The 19,489-nt window shown below is 42.9% G+C and overlaps 1 protein-coding gene across 4 annotated transcripts in view; it reads left to right on the top strand.

Moving 5' to 3' along the window:
- arhgef10lb (Rho guanine nucleotide exchange factor (GEF) 10-like b) overlaps window positions 1-18,064 on the top strand; it is a 45,093-nt gene extending 27,029 nt beyond the window's left edge. For all 4 annotated transcript variants that reach the window (XM_039604911.1, XM_039604909.1, XM_039604910.1 and 1 more), the window contains 11 exons: window positions 1,796-1,911; window positions 3,956-4,083; window positions 4,204-4,304; window positions 4,828-4,949; window positions 12,448-12,534; window positions 12,859-13,076; window positions 13,779-13,936; window positions 14,060-14,202; window positions 15,290-15,461; window positions 16,011-16,127; window positions 16,826-18,064. In XM_039604911.1, coding sequence (XP_039460845.1) covers window positions 1,796-1,911; window positions 3,956-4,083; window positions 4,204-4,304; window positions 4,828-4,949; window positions 12,448-12,534; window positions 12,859-13,076; window positions 13,779-13,936; window positions 14,060-14,202; window positions 15,290-15,461; window positions 16,011-16,127; window positions 16,826-17,412 — 1,949 coding nt within the window. In that variant the 3' untranslated portion in view covers window positions 17,413-18,064. The remainder of the gene's footprint in view (window positions 1-1,795; window positions 1,912-3,955; window positions 4,084-4,203; window positions 4,305-4,827; window positions 4,950-12,447; window positions 12,535-12,858; window positions 13,077-13,778; window positions 13,937-14,059; window positions 14,203-15,289; window positions 15,462-16,010; window positions 16,128-16,825) is intronic.
- The last annotated feature ends 1,425 nt before the right edge of the window (window positions 18,065-19,489 follow it).

Here is a 19,489-nt window from a genome sequence, read left to right as displayed (position 1 = left end):
TAGACAACATTTTTTAGCAGTCTTCCAATGTCAGGGTTAGAGGTGACTTTGGGTAGCGCTGTCGTTTGGTGTTCGCTCTGTCTGCAGTAGAAGAGTATAATTTCCTGTTCTTGTTACAACACACAGTGGCATTTTTGAGTAGCTTATCTGTGTAGCCAGTTGAAATAAAACCTATATATAACATATCATTTCATAGTGTAAACTTCTATCCGTTCGTCCTGCTTAGTGTGTCAGATGTTTAGTTACTTCTTGGCCTCCTTTAGCTATAACGATACTTGTAATAAATGTAGTCTATTTGCAGCTCTGGAGGCCAGGATCACTGAATTACAGACTTGGCTTTGCACGCTTGAAAAACCCATAGCTAGCCAGCTGGTGCAGCTGAAGGTAGCGAAGGCCCCATCAGCTGTCCCCCAGCAGATTATCCCAAGCAGCCGGGAACACATGATGGCTGGGTGATGGTAAAGAGGAAGCATAGCCTTAAACAGAAGCTCCTGGTACACCATCAATCCATTCATGTGTCTAACCATTTTTCCCCACTTAACGACACACCCGCCGGGGGTCAAACTCTGGTAATTGGCGATTCTGTTCTCAGACATGTGAAGCTAGAGACACCAGCAACCACAGTCAATTGTCTTCCAGGGGCCAGAGCAGGCGACATTGAGGGAAATTTAAAACTGCTGGCTAAGGGTAAACGTAAATTCAGTAAAATCATAATTCACGTCGGCAGTAATGACATCCGGTTACATCAATCAGAGGTCACTAGAATCGATATTGAATCGGTGTGTAACTTTGCCAAAACAATGTTGGACTCTGTAGTTTTCTCTGCTCCCCTCCCCAATCAGACCAGGAGTGACATGTTTAGCCGCATGTTCTGCTTAAATTGCTGTCTGTCTGAGTGGTGTCCAAAAAGCAATGTGGGCTTTATAGAGACTTTCTGGAGGAAACCTGGTCTTGTTAGGAGAGACGGCATCCATCCCACTTTGGATGGAGCAGCTCTCATTTCTAGAAATCTGGCCAAATGTATTAAACCCCCCCAGCAATTTTTCACACCAGCCTATTAATCAACCAAAGAAAGAGAAAAAAGAGAGAAAAACAGAACCTACTTGACTTACTGGTAAAACTCTCAAATGCACACCTTAAAGCAGATAACTCATAAGCTGGGGAGGAAATGTTGTATCACAAATTTAGAAGATTATCATTTAACCTGGAGAAATAGTTTTCTGCTTTATAAAAAAGCCCTCCTCCCCCTCGCTAGAAATGTAACTACGCGAAAAAGACCACAACTATTGCGACTTGCTTGTTCTGCATCTTTGAGTCCTCCTATGCACTTCCAGCTATGTTTTTTCTGCAGTTTTTAGATTCAGTTTTTAGGTTTCTCTTCAGCACTGTAGCCAGGCTGACAAAAAGTCAAAGCACTGTTGAGTCAACCATTCCTTTGATGTTAATTAGTAATGACTTCATGAACTTCTTCACAAATAAAATTGTGTGTGTGTGTGAGACACTGGGTCTGGGGCTTGTTGAGCTTGGCCCCTTTGGGTATGGTTATGGAATGTAGGGTTACTGCTTTCTACTGCTAGATGTTGCTGCCCTCTCTGGGATGCGTGTGCTTGTTGGTTCTGGGGCGTGTGGCTAGATGTTCTGGCCTCCCTCGGGGTGGTGATCTGCAGTGACTCGGGCATCTTCGGCACTGGGGGGGGGGACTTTCCCGAGCACCCACCATAAGCCCCCTCTGGTGCTGAAGACGCCTGGTACTAAGATGACGTAGATGCTAAATGTGACCACGTATGTGTTTCAGGTAAAGTATTGCTCGGCCCTCCAAGATTGTATCAGGAATTGGAGGAGCTGCAGCATGACCTGGCTGTAGTGGAGGAGGTCTCACTGTTGGTTGGCACGCTCCACGGAATCTACCAGGTAACAATATTTATTATTTTCACTTTCCTTTATGCAGCAGGTATGTCTTCCTAACACTGTTTTGAAAGCATGTGAGACAAAAGATCACAGGTTGTCTGCTGTTGCATTGATAAATCGACAGATATATTGATATGTTCCTTCAGAATCTTTTTTAAAGATAATGTAAAGTAAGTTAAAAGATATTTCCGTGACATCTATTAGGTCTTATATTAATAGTCTGAATTAAATTATAATAAATGTCAAATATCTTTTTTTCTTTTCTCTTGTCCCCTTCATGAAAAGCACTTGCACACAACATTAATCTACACATTTAAAAAAAACAACTTTTTCTTGCTCTCCGAGGTCTCAAGTACTGAAGAGGTTTAGGCCACCGAAAAAAAAGTGGGTACGTCTTTTTTTCTTCTTTTCCAGAATTCTGAGATTAAAGTCAGAATTCTGACAAAAAATAATTCTGAGGAAAAAGTCAGAATTCTGAGAAAAAATGTCAGAATTCTGAGGAAAAATTTAGAATTCTGAGATTAAACTCAGAATTCTGAGATTAAAGTCAGATTTCTGAGAAAAAATTTGAATTCTGGGAAAGAAGAAGAAAAAAAACGTGCCCACTTTTTTTTTTTCCAGTGGCCCTAATCCTCTTCTGTACCCAAGAGTACACCTTCCACCGCCATGCTGAAAATAACTCCTCTATTGGGTTTAGAAAGGGAGAGTATGCAGGCAGGAAGATGTTAGAAAACCTTGGGTTATTAGAAAACCTTGGGTTATTGGTAAACCAGTCTCGAACCAGAGCAGCTGACGTTATCCCAAACAAAAATGTAGTGAGGCTGCTCTGGCTGTACTGGTTCCCTCTAGTCCTGCTGGAACATATGTTGTCTCAGACCATCAAGAAAAGCAAGGAGAAGCATAGTGTTATAGTAGGGTGACCAACCGTCCCCTTTTTTTGCACTTGACTTGTAAAAGCCTATGTGGCATTTTTTATTTCACCATTCATTAACTGCACAGAGAAGGCATCATTTAAATATGTCAAAGTTTTCTATAAGCAACCAGTATAAATAAAGTTTTTCATGACTGAGCCAAGTTTCCTCTTTTTTGGAAATCAAAATATGGTCACCCTATTTATAGGGTCCTAGAATGGCATGGCAGGGGAGTACCCCTCGTTGGCTGATGGCGGCGCACAGAGTGCCATTCCCTCCATGCTGACCAGGGGCATTTACAATAGCCCAATGGCCAATTATGTTCCTCCACCTCCTCCTTCAACTCCTCCTCCACCTCCTCCTCCTCCTCGACCTCTTCCTTTGCATGTCTTTGGATCCATTGTTTCAAACCTGAATGAGCTGACTTTCGCCCTTTTGTCTATCCATCAGAGTTTCTGATTGGTGTGTGATACATTTTGACTCCTAGTGTTGTGCTAATTGAGCTAAAGCTGTGCTGATGTGAGTTAACATTATTGACTGCTAGTGCTTTCTAAGTGACCGCATGGTGTCAGTACTGACAAATGTAGGGATTTGTGTGTAGAGTTTCGCAGTAATAGTTCACCACATCTGACTCATGTGGTAAAGCAGGGGCATAGTGTTTATAGCTCAGGGAAATGGGTGTGTTTTTTGGAAAGAGGCATTATGGTTTTGAAATTTGGGTTCACAAGATAGGTTATAGTGTTTAAGCAATCGAGAAAAACTGTAATACTTCTTTGTACAATAATTGTTTTGTTTAACCAGTTAAATATAAATATATAATAATAGCAAGCTGTTTTGGACAGGCAGCTATAACTGCATAAATGCCTACTATCTCAAACCAGGCATATATATGAAGAACAATAGTACAGGACAGACTTTTAAGAACAAGGGTGATGTGCAGATGTAGTAACTAGATGAATAAAGCTCTCACTTTCAATTCAATTCAAGTTTTACAAAATTCACATCAAGGTGCTGTATACTGTAGGACCCTACAATAGTATAGAGAAAATGGTATGACTCAACAGCTATTAATGACCATAAAACTATATGGCTGAATAACAACAACCCACATTCTCCGTTTGTATTCTCCATGCCAGAATCTGAATACCACAGTGTCTCAGGACTGGTGTCTGGCGCTACAGAGGCTCATCCGTCTAAAGGAGGAGGAAATCCAAAACGCCAACAAGTGTCGCCTACGCCTATCTGTTCCAGGCAAACCTGACAAGTAAGTGTCAAGCGGTCCCTATCCAAAGCAGACTTAGAGAAGGGGCAGCGAGGTTTTACCAGGCAGCGGTGTGTGAAAGTGTTTGAATATTCATGTGGTCATGTCTTCTATGCCTGACAGGTCTGGTCGTCCAGTGAGCATCATGGTGGTCTTCAACACTCCCAACCCCTTCAGTAAGATCTCCTGGGTGAACCGTCTTCACCTTGCTAAGATAGCCCAGAGTAAGTTCAATTCTGTGTGTGGAGTGTGGAAATGGACTGCTGCGTGTATAACATTTTGATACTCTGAGCACTCAGATTCACAATCCTTTTAGATGCCATTTTTGTTTCACCTAAAAATGAAATTGTGTTTCACACTCCAACCAGTTAGTAGTGCTGATAAATGCTGTAAAACCAATAAATAAGATGAGTAGAAAGGTGTTACTCTAACTGAGCACGTGAATCAAGGACAGAGTCATAGTCACTCAGATTCACTCTGAAATTCTAGGCCTCTTAACCGTAAATAACAAATTTAGGTTAAAATGAAATTGAAATTTGCAGCCTATTCATGCTGAGACATGAGTTTGACATTATATGACCAATAAATCATCAAAATAATTTTCCATTTAATTTTAATTATAACTTGTATTTCTCTTCAACTTTAAAGTTACTACATGCAGCAAAGTCTGCATTTTGATAGTTTCATAAGGTTGTTAGTTTTTGTCTTTAATGTTTGTGTGTGCGCGTGTGTCTGTTGTTTGGTCAGGAAAGGAAAACACGTCAGGTTGGGAATGTGCTGAAGAAGATGGGAAGACGAAAGCTCTTTTAAGCTGCCCACTGCTTACCTGTAAACTTTCGGTTTTCTCTTCCAGAACACACACTCTGAAGGTGAGAGGAGAGCTGTTGCTGATGACAAATACGGTTGTTGAAAAATATGTTTCACTTAGAGTGGGTGTTTGATTAATCTTTAATTACATGAAGGAAATCTGTGGTTATTCAATCTCAGCTGGACTATCCTGACCTTCTGCTCTATCAGCTTCACCAGCTCTTCCCCTGCGTTGCTGCATGTCCACACATTCCTCATAGCTTGAACAGTTGCCTCCCGTGTAGGCAACAAACTACCCATCAATGGTTTGTTGCTATGTGTGGACCAGGGCTGTGCAGAGATGTTTAAAGGGGCGGGTGCTCAAAGTTAAAAAGGGGCACATAGAACCAGGCTGAATAACAACAATCCACATTCGTCAAGAATCTGAAGTGGAAGCGCATCATACGATATCACTGTCATCAGGTGGGGACAATGCAAAGCAAACGTAGCCTGTGTTTCACCTGATGGGGTACATTGTTGGTGTTGAGGGGCTGCTGCTGCTCCTGCTGCTGATAGTGCTGGAGGGCAGGGCTGTGTTGATCTGAGACTGTAGACATTAAAAAGTCCATAGGAGAGATGGTAGCTGATTAAACAGGTGTTATGAGATAATAATAAAATGCACAGATTGGTGACAGCACTTGGAACCGGCCGTCTGCTGCGCTGCTGTGCTGACCAGCTAGCAGGTGTGTTCACTTACATCTTCAACGAGTCCCTGGCGAAGTCTGTGGTCCCCACATGCTTCAAAAGATCCACCATCATCCCGGTGCCCAAGAACAGCAAACCCTCATCCCTGAACGATTACCGGCCAGTTGCGCTGACCTCGGTAGTCATGAAGGTGTTTGAGAGGCTGCTGAAGAACATCATCTCCTCCTCCATCCCAGACTCCACAGATCCCCTCCAGTTCGCCTACCGACCCAACAGATCCACTGAAGACGCCATCGCCCATGTCCTGCACACCACCCTCAGCCACGTGGACAAGAAACAGGGTAACTATGTGAGAATGCTGTTTGTTGATTACAGTTCAGCGTTTAACACAATAGTGCCCAGCAGACTGTTCACAAAGCTGAGGGACCTGGGACTCAACAGCCGTCTGTGTGCATGGGTGTTGGACTTCCTCACCGGCAGAACTCAGGTGGTGAGGGTGGGTGGGTGTGTCTCGACAGCATCACCGTCAACACAGGAGCACCACAGGGTGTGTGTCCTCTCGCCACTGCTCTACTCCCTCTACACTTCGGACTGTGTGGCCACCCACGGCTCCAACACCATTGTGAAGTTTGCTGACGACACAGTGGTGTTGGGTGCCATCTCCAACAGCGATGAGGCGGCCTACATGGACGAAGTGAAGAATTTGGCATCATGGTGCCAGGACAACCACCTCCAGCTGAACGTCAGCAAGACCAAGGAGCTGGTGGTGGACTTCAGAAGGAGTCAGCACAGAGACTACAAACCCATTTTCATCAATCGAGCTCCAGTGGAGAGGGTGTAGTCCTTCAAATATCTTGGTGTCCACATCTCCTCAGACCTGACATGGGCTGCCCACATTCAGGTCCAGACCAAGAAGGCTAGGCAGCGCCTGTATCACCTCCGACAACTAAGGAAGTTCAGGGTCTCTCCAAAGATCCTCAGGATCTTTTTTTTTTTTTTTTTTTTTTTTTTTTTTAACCTGTCCCGTTTGGTTCTTTTGCCATCAGAATTATTGTCTAAAGGCGAAGAAAGATGCCCAACGGATTTACTTTACCAAATGGACCATCCCAGCCTTGCCGTAATGGTCCATTTGATTCACCTTTATTGTTTATTTTATTTTCACTTGCTGAATACGGGACAGACTTGACTGGTGGAAAGAAAGGGAGAAAGAAAGAGGAAAGAAAAAAACAGCTGAGAAGAGGGACGGGGAAAAAGGGCAAAACCAAAACCAACAGAATAAGCAGACAAAAATACATATATCGATCACCTGGATCACCTGTTGAGAAAGAAAAAGAAAGCAAGCAGAAGAAAACGAGAGTAATAAACAACATCACAAAGATATATGGAATATGACAGTAAATACTAAATATTAAACATTATTGTGCAGCACGTGAGATCGACAGCGCACAGTGTGCTTTGAGGTAGGAGCCAAAAGGGTGTAGTTTGTGTGTGTGATCACCCGTGTGTGCACCTGTGAGCATGAACGCGCTTGTTTTTAAAAAGGTTCCTTCATGTAATGATCTGCTAGAGGGTGTGGGGGGCCACTGCCCCGTCCTCCAGGGCATGAAGCAGGTATGGAGGAGATCAAAACTCCAGACATCCAGAGGCCCCAGAACACAAGAGACCAAGGAAGACCAACAGAGGGCAGCCGCGCCACTATCCCAGAAAGAGCTGAGGAGAGTCCCAGATGAGGGGTCACTCAGCAGCCGCGGAGCAGAAGCCGGGGGTTGCAGTGACGTGCCCGTGAGATCCGCCGGCAGCCAGCTGTGCCTGAGTGACCGAGCCCCGGGCCGAGAGGCCAAGGGCACCCCATCCCAGTGGCCCGAGCGAGCCCCAAGCTCCAGGCCCCGATAAGCAGCCGCCAAGGAGTGAGCCGGTGGGTACCTGGGCGCCACCCCGGACACAAAGAACCACCAACGCACCGATGTCTCTGAGGGCGTCTGCCACCGGCAGGGGAAGTGGTGGGGGAGATGGGCCTCAAACCTTGGAGGGCCTGAGATGTCCCCAGAGAGGTGGCGTCTGATACCCAACCTGACATATAGACACAGACAAACAGGCACACACAGATACAAACATCTATTCCCACCCTCATGCTCTCATATACAATTACTCAACACTCACCCAACGTGGAGACAGACATAGAGAGACACTGTACTAGAGATGGACCGATCCGATATTACGTATCGGTATCGGTCCGATACTGACGTAAATTACTGGATCGGATATCGGCGAAAAATAAAAAATGTAATCCGATCCATTAAATATCAAAAAAGCACCTCACAAAACTTGCGACACGGCGTAACTCGGCTCATAACCGTAGCAGTCAGAGCAGTGTGCTCACATGATAGAGCGGCTGTGTGTATTTGTAGCCTCTCTAGCAATCCAGCAATTCATCTCCGAGGAAGTTATCCCAGAGAGAAGTAAAGCAAGTGTGTAAGTTCATCTCTGAATGTTTGTAAAGCGTACCTGCGTTAAGCTTAACCACCGATATATGGAGCGTCTGCCTCTCTCTCTCTCCCTCTCCTGCCGCTACTTCATGAAACTCCTCAATGATCAGCTGATCGGCTTTTCTGTCGCAAGTCCGTCTCTCTTGCTTGTTTTTGGCCCACTTTGCACCAGAAAGAGGAAACCAGCGGCTGAACAACAGCGGCGCGTTTAACCTTGATAAGCTGTTGTTAGAATGTATTTAATATTACTTTCTACACCAGGATCCTTTTCTACGTAGCTGACGGCTGGTAACTGTGCAGGGGCGGATCTAGCAAAGTTTAGCCAGGGGGGCCGATAGGGCATTAACAGGGAAAAGGGGGCACAAAGACTTTTTTTTCTTATTCTCATTTAAAATGTCTAGCTTTTAATAAATAATTATCTGAATCTTACACCCAAAGTTTTAATCTGATGTAAAATGTATAGAAGTCCATTACTGTATATAGTAACTGTTAAGTCTAATATACCCTAGTAAGCTATAGTACTTTTTCCTTTGGGAAGGTACGATCTGTGCAGTCTGCAATTCTGTAGAAGAAAGATGTTGAATCTATTTAATTATTCTTGAAAAATAATTTATTTCTGTGCATTTTTTTCACACTGCATCAAATTAAAGTTGATTATGTCGATTAAGCATCATGAGGTGGAGGGTGGGGGGTGGTTCCCTATTTTTTTTGCTGGGAGTTTGCAACCCTATTAGTTAGGTTGCTTAATATTTCTGCTAAGTACTCTTTAAAATACCAGAATAGGGAGGATGGAGTAGGTTTAAGTTTATTAGATTGATCAGTGTTGCTGAACTATGAAATATTTTGGGTGCAGTGTATTTTTTACATACAGGTATAACAGAATAGCTTTAGTGTTGTTGTTTATTTCAACTTGAGTATGAACTTATACAAAATGCAGCAAGATATTAAAAAAACAGTTTTATTGATTAAAAAACACACTATATCGGATTAATATCGGTATCGGCAGATATCCAAATTTATGATATCGGTATCGGTATCGGACATAAAAAAGTGGTATCGTGCCATCTCTACACTGTACACACAATCACACTCCCCAAGCGTACTCTAAGCCCCAGGTCTAGGTACCCTTGCCCCTGGAGGGGGAAACCGCGCCCAGACCCAGGTGGTGTTACCCTTTTCCCTGCGGTGGGGAGAAGCAGACTGCCCCGACTCCGCAGCAGCAGGGAGGCCCCACATTCCAGACCCCAGTCGGACAGCCAACTCCTCCTCCTAGCCCCCGCTCCAGCAGGCCGCAGAGAACGGGGTGTAGGAAGACTCAAACCTCCCTCCACCCGCTCATATGTAGTGTTGATGTATGTGTGTTCTAAGGTGCATTTAAAACCCAGGAGGGCATGGAGCTACCTGCCAGAGCAGCAGGTAAGCATATAGCCCCTCCTGCTAGCCCTCAATGTCTACGTGTATTTAAAATTGAGAGGTGGGCAACGACGCCAGGGGTGAGGTGTACACCCTGATGGTAATTTGGAATCCGTGTAGCGTGCCCACCCCCAAGATCCTATATGTATGTGTAATGAGAGTGTGAGTAATGTGAATGTCTAAGTTGTGGGATAAAATTGAGGCGGAGGCAGCCAGAAGGGGACAGAGGGGGGTTCCTCAGGATCTTCTATACAGGCGCTGTGGAGAGTATCCTCACACAGAACATGACAGCGTGGTTCGGGAACAGCTGTGTGAAGGACCAAAAAGCTCTCCAGAGAGTGATCCGTACAGCAGAACGCTGCTGCAGGATTGCTCTCCCCCCACTTCAGGACACCTACACCAGGAGATGCCGGACTAGAGCAACGCAGATACTGAAGGACCCGTCCCATCCTGGCAACAAACTGTTCCAACTTCTACAATCTGGTAGAAGGTTCCGCATCATCCGGGCAAGGACAGAGAGACTCAAGAAGAGCTTTTATCCTCAAGCCATCCGGGCCCTAAACCAACACCCCCCCCACACACACACACGCCCATCTCACATCATCTATAATTGACTGAGACTCTCCTCCAGACACTCAATTCCTTTAACTTCCTTTAACTTTAAATATGTTTATATTGTCCATTCTGTAAAATAGTCAGATGTCTATTCATATTAATGTACAGAATTCACCTGCTGCTGCTTCTACTGCACATTCACCCAATGTATATACTATATATATATTTATAATGTTATCCTCTACCCCCCCATGTTTTTGCACATGTCGAGGATCGTGTCAGGATACATTTCACTGTGTGTTATACTTGTATAACTATGCATGTGACAAATAAAGAACCTTGAACCTTGAACCTTGAACCATAAGGCAACAGATTCAAAAACTGTGGGAAACTAAATAAACCAGGCTCTGCCTGTGACTCACTCTTTGCCTCTCTTCCTCCTTCCATCTCCTCATCTCATCTATCACTCTCCACTTGCTGTCCATCTAAGTACAAGGCACAATATGCATGTATTAAACTATTATTTAATTATTTACACTAAACAACTCTTACACATAATCCCTAATAAGGTAATGATAGAAAAATGTTACACAACCAAAACATTGCAGTTGTGTTTATTATTGTTTTTATACTTGAGTAATAATTAAAAAAAATCTACACACACACACACACACACACACACACACACACACACACACACACACACACACAGTAACATTTAATACCTTCTTCAGAATACTGTATATACTATGGCCACAAGTTTGCACCACAGTGCTGATCTAGAATCCTTCCCTTATTATTTATTCCTAGTGCTATAATAATTATAAAGTAATAAGAATTAAAAAAAAAACAATAAATACAAAATAATGTATTTATTATGATTCAATTATCTTGACAATTTGTTTTGACTTTCTGCCTGCACTCTGTACCTAAGTCGCAACAGTCGCAACAGTTTAAACATTATTATGTTTAAACTGTTGAGATAAAATATATATATATATATATATATATATATATATATATATATATATATATATATATATATATATATATATATATATATATATATATATAGCCACTGACATAAAGACAAGAAAGCTCCTTACCATGCATGGAGGGTTTCACCCCAAGTCCAGCACCCTGAGGCTGTATGCTAAGCGGAAGGAAGGGGCCGGGACTGGTGAGTGTCAGCACCACAGTCCAGGATGAGACAAGAAACATCCACAAATACATCACGAAGATGGCCCCAACTGACAGCGTGCTCAGTCAATACCTCAGGCAGCAGAAACCCAAGAAAGAGGAGGAAGGCGAGGAACCATCATGGAAGGACAGGCCCCTGCACGGTATGTACCACCGGCAGATAGAGGAGGTGGCTGATATCCAGAAATCCTACCAGTGGCTGGACAAAGCTGGACTGAAAGACAGCACAGAGGCACTAATCATGGCAGCACAAGAACAAGCTCTGAGTACAAGATCCATAGAGGCTGGGGTCTATCACACCAGGCAAGACCCCAGGTGCAGGCTGTGTAAAGATGCCCCTGAGACAATCCAGCACATAACAGCAGGGTGCAAGATGCTAGCAGGCAAGGCATACATGGAGCGCCATAACCAAGTGGCCGGCATAGTGTACAGGAACATCTGTGCCGAGTATAACCTGGAAGTCCCGAGGTCAAAATGGGAGATGCCCCCAAGGGTGGTGGAGAATGACCGAGCTAAGATCCTGTGGGACTTCCAGATGCAGACGGACAAAATGGTGGTGGCTAACCAACCGGACATAGTGGTGGTAGACAAACAGAAGAAGACGGCTGTAGTGATCGATGTAGCAGTTCGAATGACAGCAATATCAGGAAGAAGGAACACGAGAAGCTGGAGAAATACCAAGGGCTCAGAGAAGAGCTCGAGAGGATGTGGAGGGTGAAGGTGACGGTGGTCCCCGTGGTAATCGGAGCACTAGGTGCGGTGACTCCCAAGCTAGGCGAGTGGCTCCAGCAGATCCCGGGAACAACATCGGAGATCTCTGTCCAGAAGAGCGCAGTCCTGGGAACAGCTAAGATACTGCAGAGGACCCTCAAGCTCCCAGGCCTCTGGTAGAGGACCCGAGCTTGAAGGATAAACCGCCCGCAGGGGCGTGCTGGAAAGTATATATATATATATATATATATATATATATATATATATATACACATATATACATTATGAGTGATACTGAGTATTTTTAGCCAAATCTAAATCGACAAAGATGGAGGAGATTAGAAAGCATTTGACTAAATAAATATGTTAATTTTTAACACATTATTGTATTAATAAATAAATTGACCTATGACTAATTTTTTTATCTGTTCTGTTTCATTAATTAATTATTTGTTTAGAGATGATTTATAATATTATTAATGTTTCAAACATGTCTGCTCTGTTTGGCCAGCTGGAGGCAGCTCTTCACAGCCCATCTCAGTCCAGACTGCTTGGTTTCTGCACTGCCAGCACATCCTTGCCACAGGGTTACCTTTGGGTGAGTTCAAGCTTTTACTGTGCAGAAAACATCTTTTTATTCAGTATTCACCTCCTATGTGGATCTGTATATTAGAATGCATTATTCATTGCGGTTTCTGTTTTATGTCTGTATAACCACCACGGTGTTAGCTCTGCTGCTGGGTTAAGCTTGTCCCCTGCTGTAAGAATTTATGTATAAAACCTTGGCTGTTCAAATCTGTGCTTTTGTGACACACTGTTATTGGTACATTACGGATCCATGGTATAATTACTTAGACTGTTTTTTTTTTTCTTTTTTGTTTTGTGATAAGCTAAGCTACTTTTCTCCTGTCATGGTCTTCAGGTTGCTGGTGGAGGTGGCAACTCCAACCATGGGCAAGTGGAGATTTTCTCTCTGAACCGAGCCAGTGCTCGCTTGGTCAAAACTCTCCCACTGAGAGCCCCAGTCCTTTGCCTGGAGTATGTGAAGGAGCCGTGCCCCAGTACAGAGGAGGAGACTGAGAAAGCCCAAAGGGCAGCCAAGACAGGAAACATAATCTGTGTTGGCTTGCAGGACGGCAGGTCAGTCTTTCCCAACACAGCACATTATTTAGTTTTATAGCTGTCAGAACATTAACTATTGTTTGGACAACAGTTTTGTTATGCTTGACTAACGATTTGTAACCTTAGGTAAAAAAAAGAAGAAAATTCCCCGAAATATTGAACCATTTTTTAAATATCATCTATTTTCTTTCACCTCATTGACCAGTTTTTAGGCTGGGATGAACCCTCTTTTGTCACTTAAGAACTGCTGCTAAGATAAGCCAAAATCAGTTATTTTTGCTGCTGACATATGCTTCAGTTGCTCATTCATGCTGAGGTTTGCACCAGTCAGTTTAATGCTGATTATGCCATTATTATTTTTTTCCCCAGAAAAAGGATGCCTAAACCCATTTTGTGATTTTTATGTTGATAAAAACTGAGAAAATGTCTAACTCTGCTGTTATTTGATTTGGATTGCACAAAAAAGGCTTAACAAAACAAGTTGATTGCAAAATACATTCTTAAAATAAAAATAAAAATATCAAAGACAGCCTTAAAACTTACATGAAAAGCATGAAATCAGATAATGACATTCAATTTTCTTATGTATCTCTTGTGAGCAGATTGTATTATGAGATTTTGAAGGACTAATGTAGAGCTAGGTTATTTTGTTACAGCAGCAACAGCAACAATCTGGCCCCATGTGTAATATGTGACTTTTCTGTCTCCTTGTCTTTCCAGTATCCATGTTCAGAGCAGTGTGGACACAGCTGTTCAGTGCCTGCTGACCTTAGTAAACCCTGACAACTGTCCAGTGCTCTGCCTCAAACATTCACTGTCGTTCCTGTTTGCTGGACTGGCTAATGGCAAAGTAGCTATATACCACAGAAAAACTGGAGGTGAGTTGTCACAGTTACCACTCTCACATGATGCGAGTTTGCATGTCAGACTAATGAGGTCATGCACTAGTGTAGTAGGAGCTCAAATTAGGTGCTAAACCACCAACTAATTCTTCCTGTCAGAGCGACTGTGGGATGTGGATTCATGCAGGCTAATGTCTCTCGGCTCCAAGCCGGTCTACTGTCTGCTGGCACTTGAAGACACTGTGTGGGCCAGCTGTGAAAACCAAGTCACTGTCATACAAGGAGACAGCCTCTGCATGCAGGTATATTGACTATTCAGTATGCACACTGAGAACATTTTAAATGGGCCTTTAACACTTTCCCTTGTGCTCTGTGATGGATGTGTATACTGGTGCAATGGTGGATCCATGTCAAAATGACCAAATAATGAGGCTGGCATATTTACAAGCGATTCCTGTGAACCAACAGAATCATCTAACTATTGCATTTCAGACATCTTTTTTTATACTCTTGGATCTATAATCCACCACAAATGCAAAACTAAAATAATCAGACCAGCTCAACAGTCCCACCTACCTGCTGTTCAAAGCTGCTTTTTAAGGCAAATAAGACAAAAAGGCTTGTTTCAGAGAGACAATGAACTGACAGGCTATGTCAAGGCCCAGTGTAGGCTCAATAAGGATGACCAATTCTACAAGAGAAGATTAAAAATGTAAGTATTAAATGCGTTTGATGGGTCAGCATCAACAGTAAACCACATTTAGGAAAATACTGCCTGGATTGGATTCAAACTCTAATTCCCAAAAAGCTGAGATACTCTGTGAAATGTATATAAAACAGAATGAAATGATTTGTTCTCATAAATCCATATTTTATTCCCAATAGAGCACCAAATATCAAATGGTTGTCAAAGGTCTGCCCAATATTGACCAGAGATATTATTTTTGTTTCTCTGTTTTGAATTGAAATGCAGTTTAAATGCTTTATTTTTTTTCCCAAAAGATCAAAAGAGCTCGAGTTTACAATATTCACGTCCATGTCTATTATTTAATTCTGTCCCCCACTAAAACCCTTTTAATTAAAAAAACATTTGCGCTTTGGGACGAAGTTTCCTGTGTGATTAAATGCAATTAATCGTGATTAATTAATCACAAAGCCTGTAATTTATTAGATTAATTTTTTTTAATCGAGTCCCACCCCTAGTAAATATGTATTCTCAGCACTACATATTTACCCGAGTACTACAGATGACTACAGACATTCATGTACCATGTTTTCTTAAAAAAATATTTTCCACAAAATGAATCATATGACACATTTTGTGGAACCAACTGACATATTTTTTTTGACAGATGAGCTGCAGATTAACCCTTTCTTTCTGTACTTCAGAGCTTTGAAGCCCACTCGGATCCAGACTTCAGTGTTAGCTACATGGTCCATTCAGGTGGAGGTGTTTGGATGGCCTTCACCAAAGGATCCTCCATTCATCTGTTCCACACAGAGACCTTGCAACAACTGCAGGAAGTCAACATCTCAACACGTACCAACTATCTGTCACCAGGCAAGGCAAAAAAACATACTGTGACCGAGACAGACGGGCGTACCAAGAAAACAGCATGGCAGGGCAACCTTGTTCCTTCAGGGAACAGAAGTTGGCAGAAGTTGTTCTTAAATGATGCATTTCTGTTATATACAACTTGCTTCCCATTCTTACGAACAATATGTAAGTGCTGTCTATCTAACATTCACACATTCAGTTACATAGTGTCATCACAGGTTATCTGCCCTAATGGCATGAATAGAGATGTCTTCAGCCAAGACACACAGGGGTGTGATATCCCATACTTTTTGTGTTGTACCAAGTGAAGCGACTGAAAGGGAACAAGCCCATTTAATAAGTATACAGTTTACTGTAAACTTTCCCTTCCTGTTAACTTTTTCCTTAAGATCTCCATCTGGTGAGGCTGTAATTTGAACTGAGCTGCTCAGTGACAGAGCTCAGCCCGAGTTCAAATTTTGGCAGACTACACACACACAGTGTGGTCAGGGCTGGGCAGGAATAAAACATGTACGGTTAGACTAATGTAATGGTTAAATGTTTGTTTTCCAGGTCACGTTTGTGTATCCAGCTTACTGATCTCTCAGGGTATGCTGTGGGTGGGGACTAGCCAGGGTGTCATCATCACTTTCTCTGTACCGACTCTTGAGGGTATCCCAAAGATCACAGGTCAGAACATGCATCAACGCTCCTGCTCTCCGATGTTTCTGTGACTGAAGTTTAATGTACACACAGCATGTGCTCATTACTGGTTGAACATCTCAAGATCTCTTGTGATATACAATATATCCATGTAGCATGATGGCCTGATGATGCACATGTAATCATGAAGGCTCTCACCAAAACAAAGTAAACTCAATAAACAGGAAACTGAACCATGAAAGCACCAAGAAACAGGAGATATGCTCTATTTAACAAAAACTAATATTAATTCCCTCAAAAGAAGTGTAGCCATTATTTTTTAAATATGAAATCTATGAAAAAACTGCTATTTCTATTTGCTTCCTAGTTTATATTATTTGTTCCCCTATTAACTTATTATTTAGTTTTGTATTTCAGTTTATTGATGTGAGATATATAACAAATAGTCCTGTGCATATGCTTTGCTTTGGAAAAAACTCTACCTCTGTGGGTCTCAGTGAAAGTTTTTTAAAACTTCTTCCCCTTTTAACTCAAACTCCACTAAAACTGTGGACCTGAAATGTTGATGACTCTCTGCGGGGTTGCAGAGATTTAGGTCTATTGTACACTTAATGTTTGTTCAGTTTTAGGTTTTTTTTAGTCTTTTGGAACACATTTACTTCTTTCATGTGTTAGTCTGGTAAAATGAGACAAGGTGAACAGATGTACAACTTTTATATCCTCAGGTAAAGCGATGACATCGCTGAATGCTCACTGTGGTGCTGTAGATTTCCTGGTGTCAGCCTCCAGCACCCTGGCCTCTGACTTGCTTCGACGGGATTCCATCTTCAACATTAGCAAGGAGAGTGCTAATGGCGAGGGAGGAGGAGGTGGAGGGAATGTTGAAGGAGAAAGAGGAGAGCAGAAGCTGGAAAATAGCCGCCATACAGAGAACTTAGAAACTTCTCCGTGGAAGCAGGACAAACCTAAGCATCTCCTATTGCAGTACCACCTCCATTCCACCTCCCAGCTTCCTGGGAAGCTGCTGACAGCTCAGCCAGAACAAGGGAACCCAAGGGCCTCTCCAGATCTCCAGATGGAGGACGGCTCCATCTATGAAGTAAATGAGGACCCTGATGTTTGGTTGAGAGGGCGGCCACTGGAGTTGGGGAAGGAGGGAGAGGCCAAACGTAACAAAGTCACTTCAACAGCCATCTTCTCTGGAGGAAGAGGATACCGCAGGATAGGACTGTCATCATCAGAAGAAACCTGCTCAGATTCCAGTGAAAACACACTGCTCGTGTGGCAGCTCCCTCTCACGCTTAGCCAATGACAGCTTTCTTTGTCCTCAGTTACTCTAGTTCTAAGCACATGTGATTACTCTTAGACTAGGCACTTTTAAACATTTTAGGTTGATTCTAAAGTCAAGGACATATCACCTTTGACAGTTGACAGTTAAAATAAAAGTAACATTACTTAAGCCTACAGATGACCACAGATGACAGTGGATACTAGGTGACAGCTTTATTTACTACAGTGAGCAGTTAACTGCAGTAATGTTGCATATCACAAAGATGGCAGCACCTGGCATCAGTAGAGAAGAAGAACTCTGTATTTACAGGAAGTCCCCCCCCCCAAAGAACCTGGTTTATATATGTATATAGTAAACAAATTTTGAAATCAGCAATGTTTTTCAAATGAAACTGTACAATGTGATACTTGATGGAACATTTCTGTATGGAAACAGGTTGTATGTATATGTCAGATGAGTGTCAAGCGTCAGTGGCTGCATTTGGACACACATCTCAATGTTAGGCCATACAAAATAGCATATTATGAAAAGAACTTAATGAAAACCTAAATTCAATTCAATTCAATTTTATTTCTATAGCGCCAAATCACAACAAAAGTCGCCTCAAGGCGCTTCATAGGTACAAAGAAAAAGCCAACAATCATATGACCCCCTATGAGCAAGCACTTTGGCGACAGTGGGAAGGAAAAACTCCCTTTTAACAGGAAGAAACCTCCGGCAGAACCAGGCTCAGGGAGGGGCGGAGCCATCTGCTGCGACCGGTTGGGGTGAGAGAAGGAAAACAGGATAATGAAAACCTAAATCTTCATATAATAAAGGAAAAAATATAAGAAAATACATCACAATAAAAGTTTCAATGGTGTTTGTGTGTGTGTGAGAAAGAGAGAGAGCGAGAGAGAGCATGTGTGCGCAGCTACACCATAAATACAACATAAATACACAGACCCAGCCCCCTGACAGTTAATGGAGTCAAGTGATGTCTTTACTCTGAGCTGTTAAGAGTCACTGCTGGAAAGTTCCACCTCCTAATACTCCTATTACCACTAGGATGACGACTTTCTACATCTGCTACAGCTGTTCCTTCAGTCTCGTCACTTCTCAGATCCGATACCAAGTAAATACGGGCCAGTATCGCTGATACCAATACCGATACCGATACTTTTCAATAAATCAGGTGGATGCCTCATTGAATTGCTAAATCGCAAGTAATTTTCATGACCTTAAGTGTTTTTTGTGATTTTTCCTTTTGTATTATTAATTACTTAAAACCCAGGACATAATTAGGAGAAATAATTTATTTATAATTAAATAAAAAATGCTTTATTATTGTGGCGGGCCGTGGTCTGCGATGCTGCTGCAGATGAGGTGGACTCACCTTCACTGCATCTACAATCATGCCTCACCGGCTTAAAACCTGTGCGCTGCTTGTGCTGTTGTTGTTTTTGGTGTTGATGTGTACAGCTGTCAGCAGGAGGGCTGGAGCCATTGAATGTAGGCTACTATTACAGCAACCAGGTGATCACTGTAAGGGTGGACAGCGCGCGGCTCGGGGTGAGCCGGAGGCTGGCGCGCCAGCGGGACCTGCCAAGCTGGAGATGGAGGTCGAGGTGCGCGAGGTGCGCGGGGGTCCTGCCTGAGGGCGGCATGCTGTCCGCTTCGGCACGCAGGCTGCATGGTCCTGCATGCCGTATGCATGCTACTATCGATCCGATACCGATCCCGACTTGGGATCGATACTATCGATATTTGGATCGATCCGCCCACTACTAAAACCCAGCATATTTCTTTCAATAAGTTGTCACCAACAGGGATATTGTGTGGAACTGATGTATCTATAAAGCCAGGGAGGCAGCCGGTAAGGAAATGGTTGCTGACTATGTTAAAAGACTGGCTGAAGCGAGTTGCTAAAGAATCGCGGCTGCTGCTAGCTTACATAGCATTAGCATTGTGCCGTGAGTTGGTTGCCTGTTTACGAGCGGCACCATTGTTTATTGTTGGTCTGCATATGGAAGACTGTTAATGCTTGCATATGGTTTAATAGAAAGCAGTATTTTTCAAGTTGTATGTACAATTGTTAGTGAATTACATAATTTGAGCA

This window comes from Oreochromis aureus, linkage group 20 (genome assembly GCF_013358895.1).
Source record: "Oreochromis aureus strain Israel breed Guangdong linkage group 20, ZZ_aureus, whole genome shotgun sequence".
In the NCBI taxonomy this organism is placed as follows: domain Eukaryota; kingdom Metazoa; phylum Chordata; class Actinopteri; order Cichliformes; family Cichlidae; genus Oreochromis; species Oreochromis aureus.
This window is presented reverse-complemented; position numbering and strand designations above follow the sequence as displayed.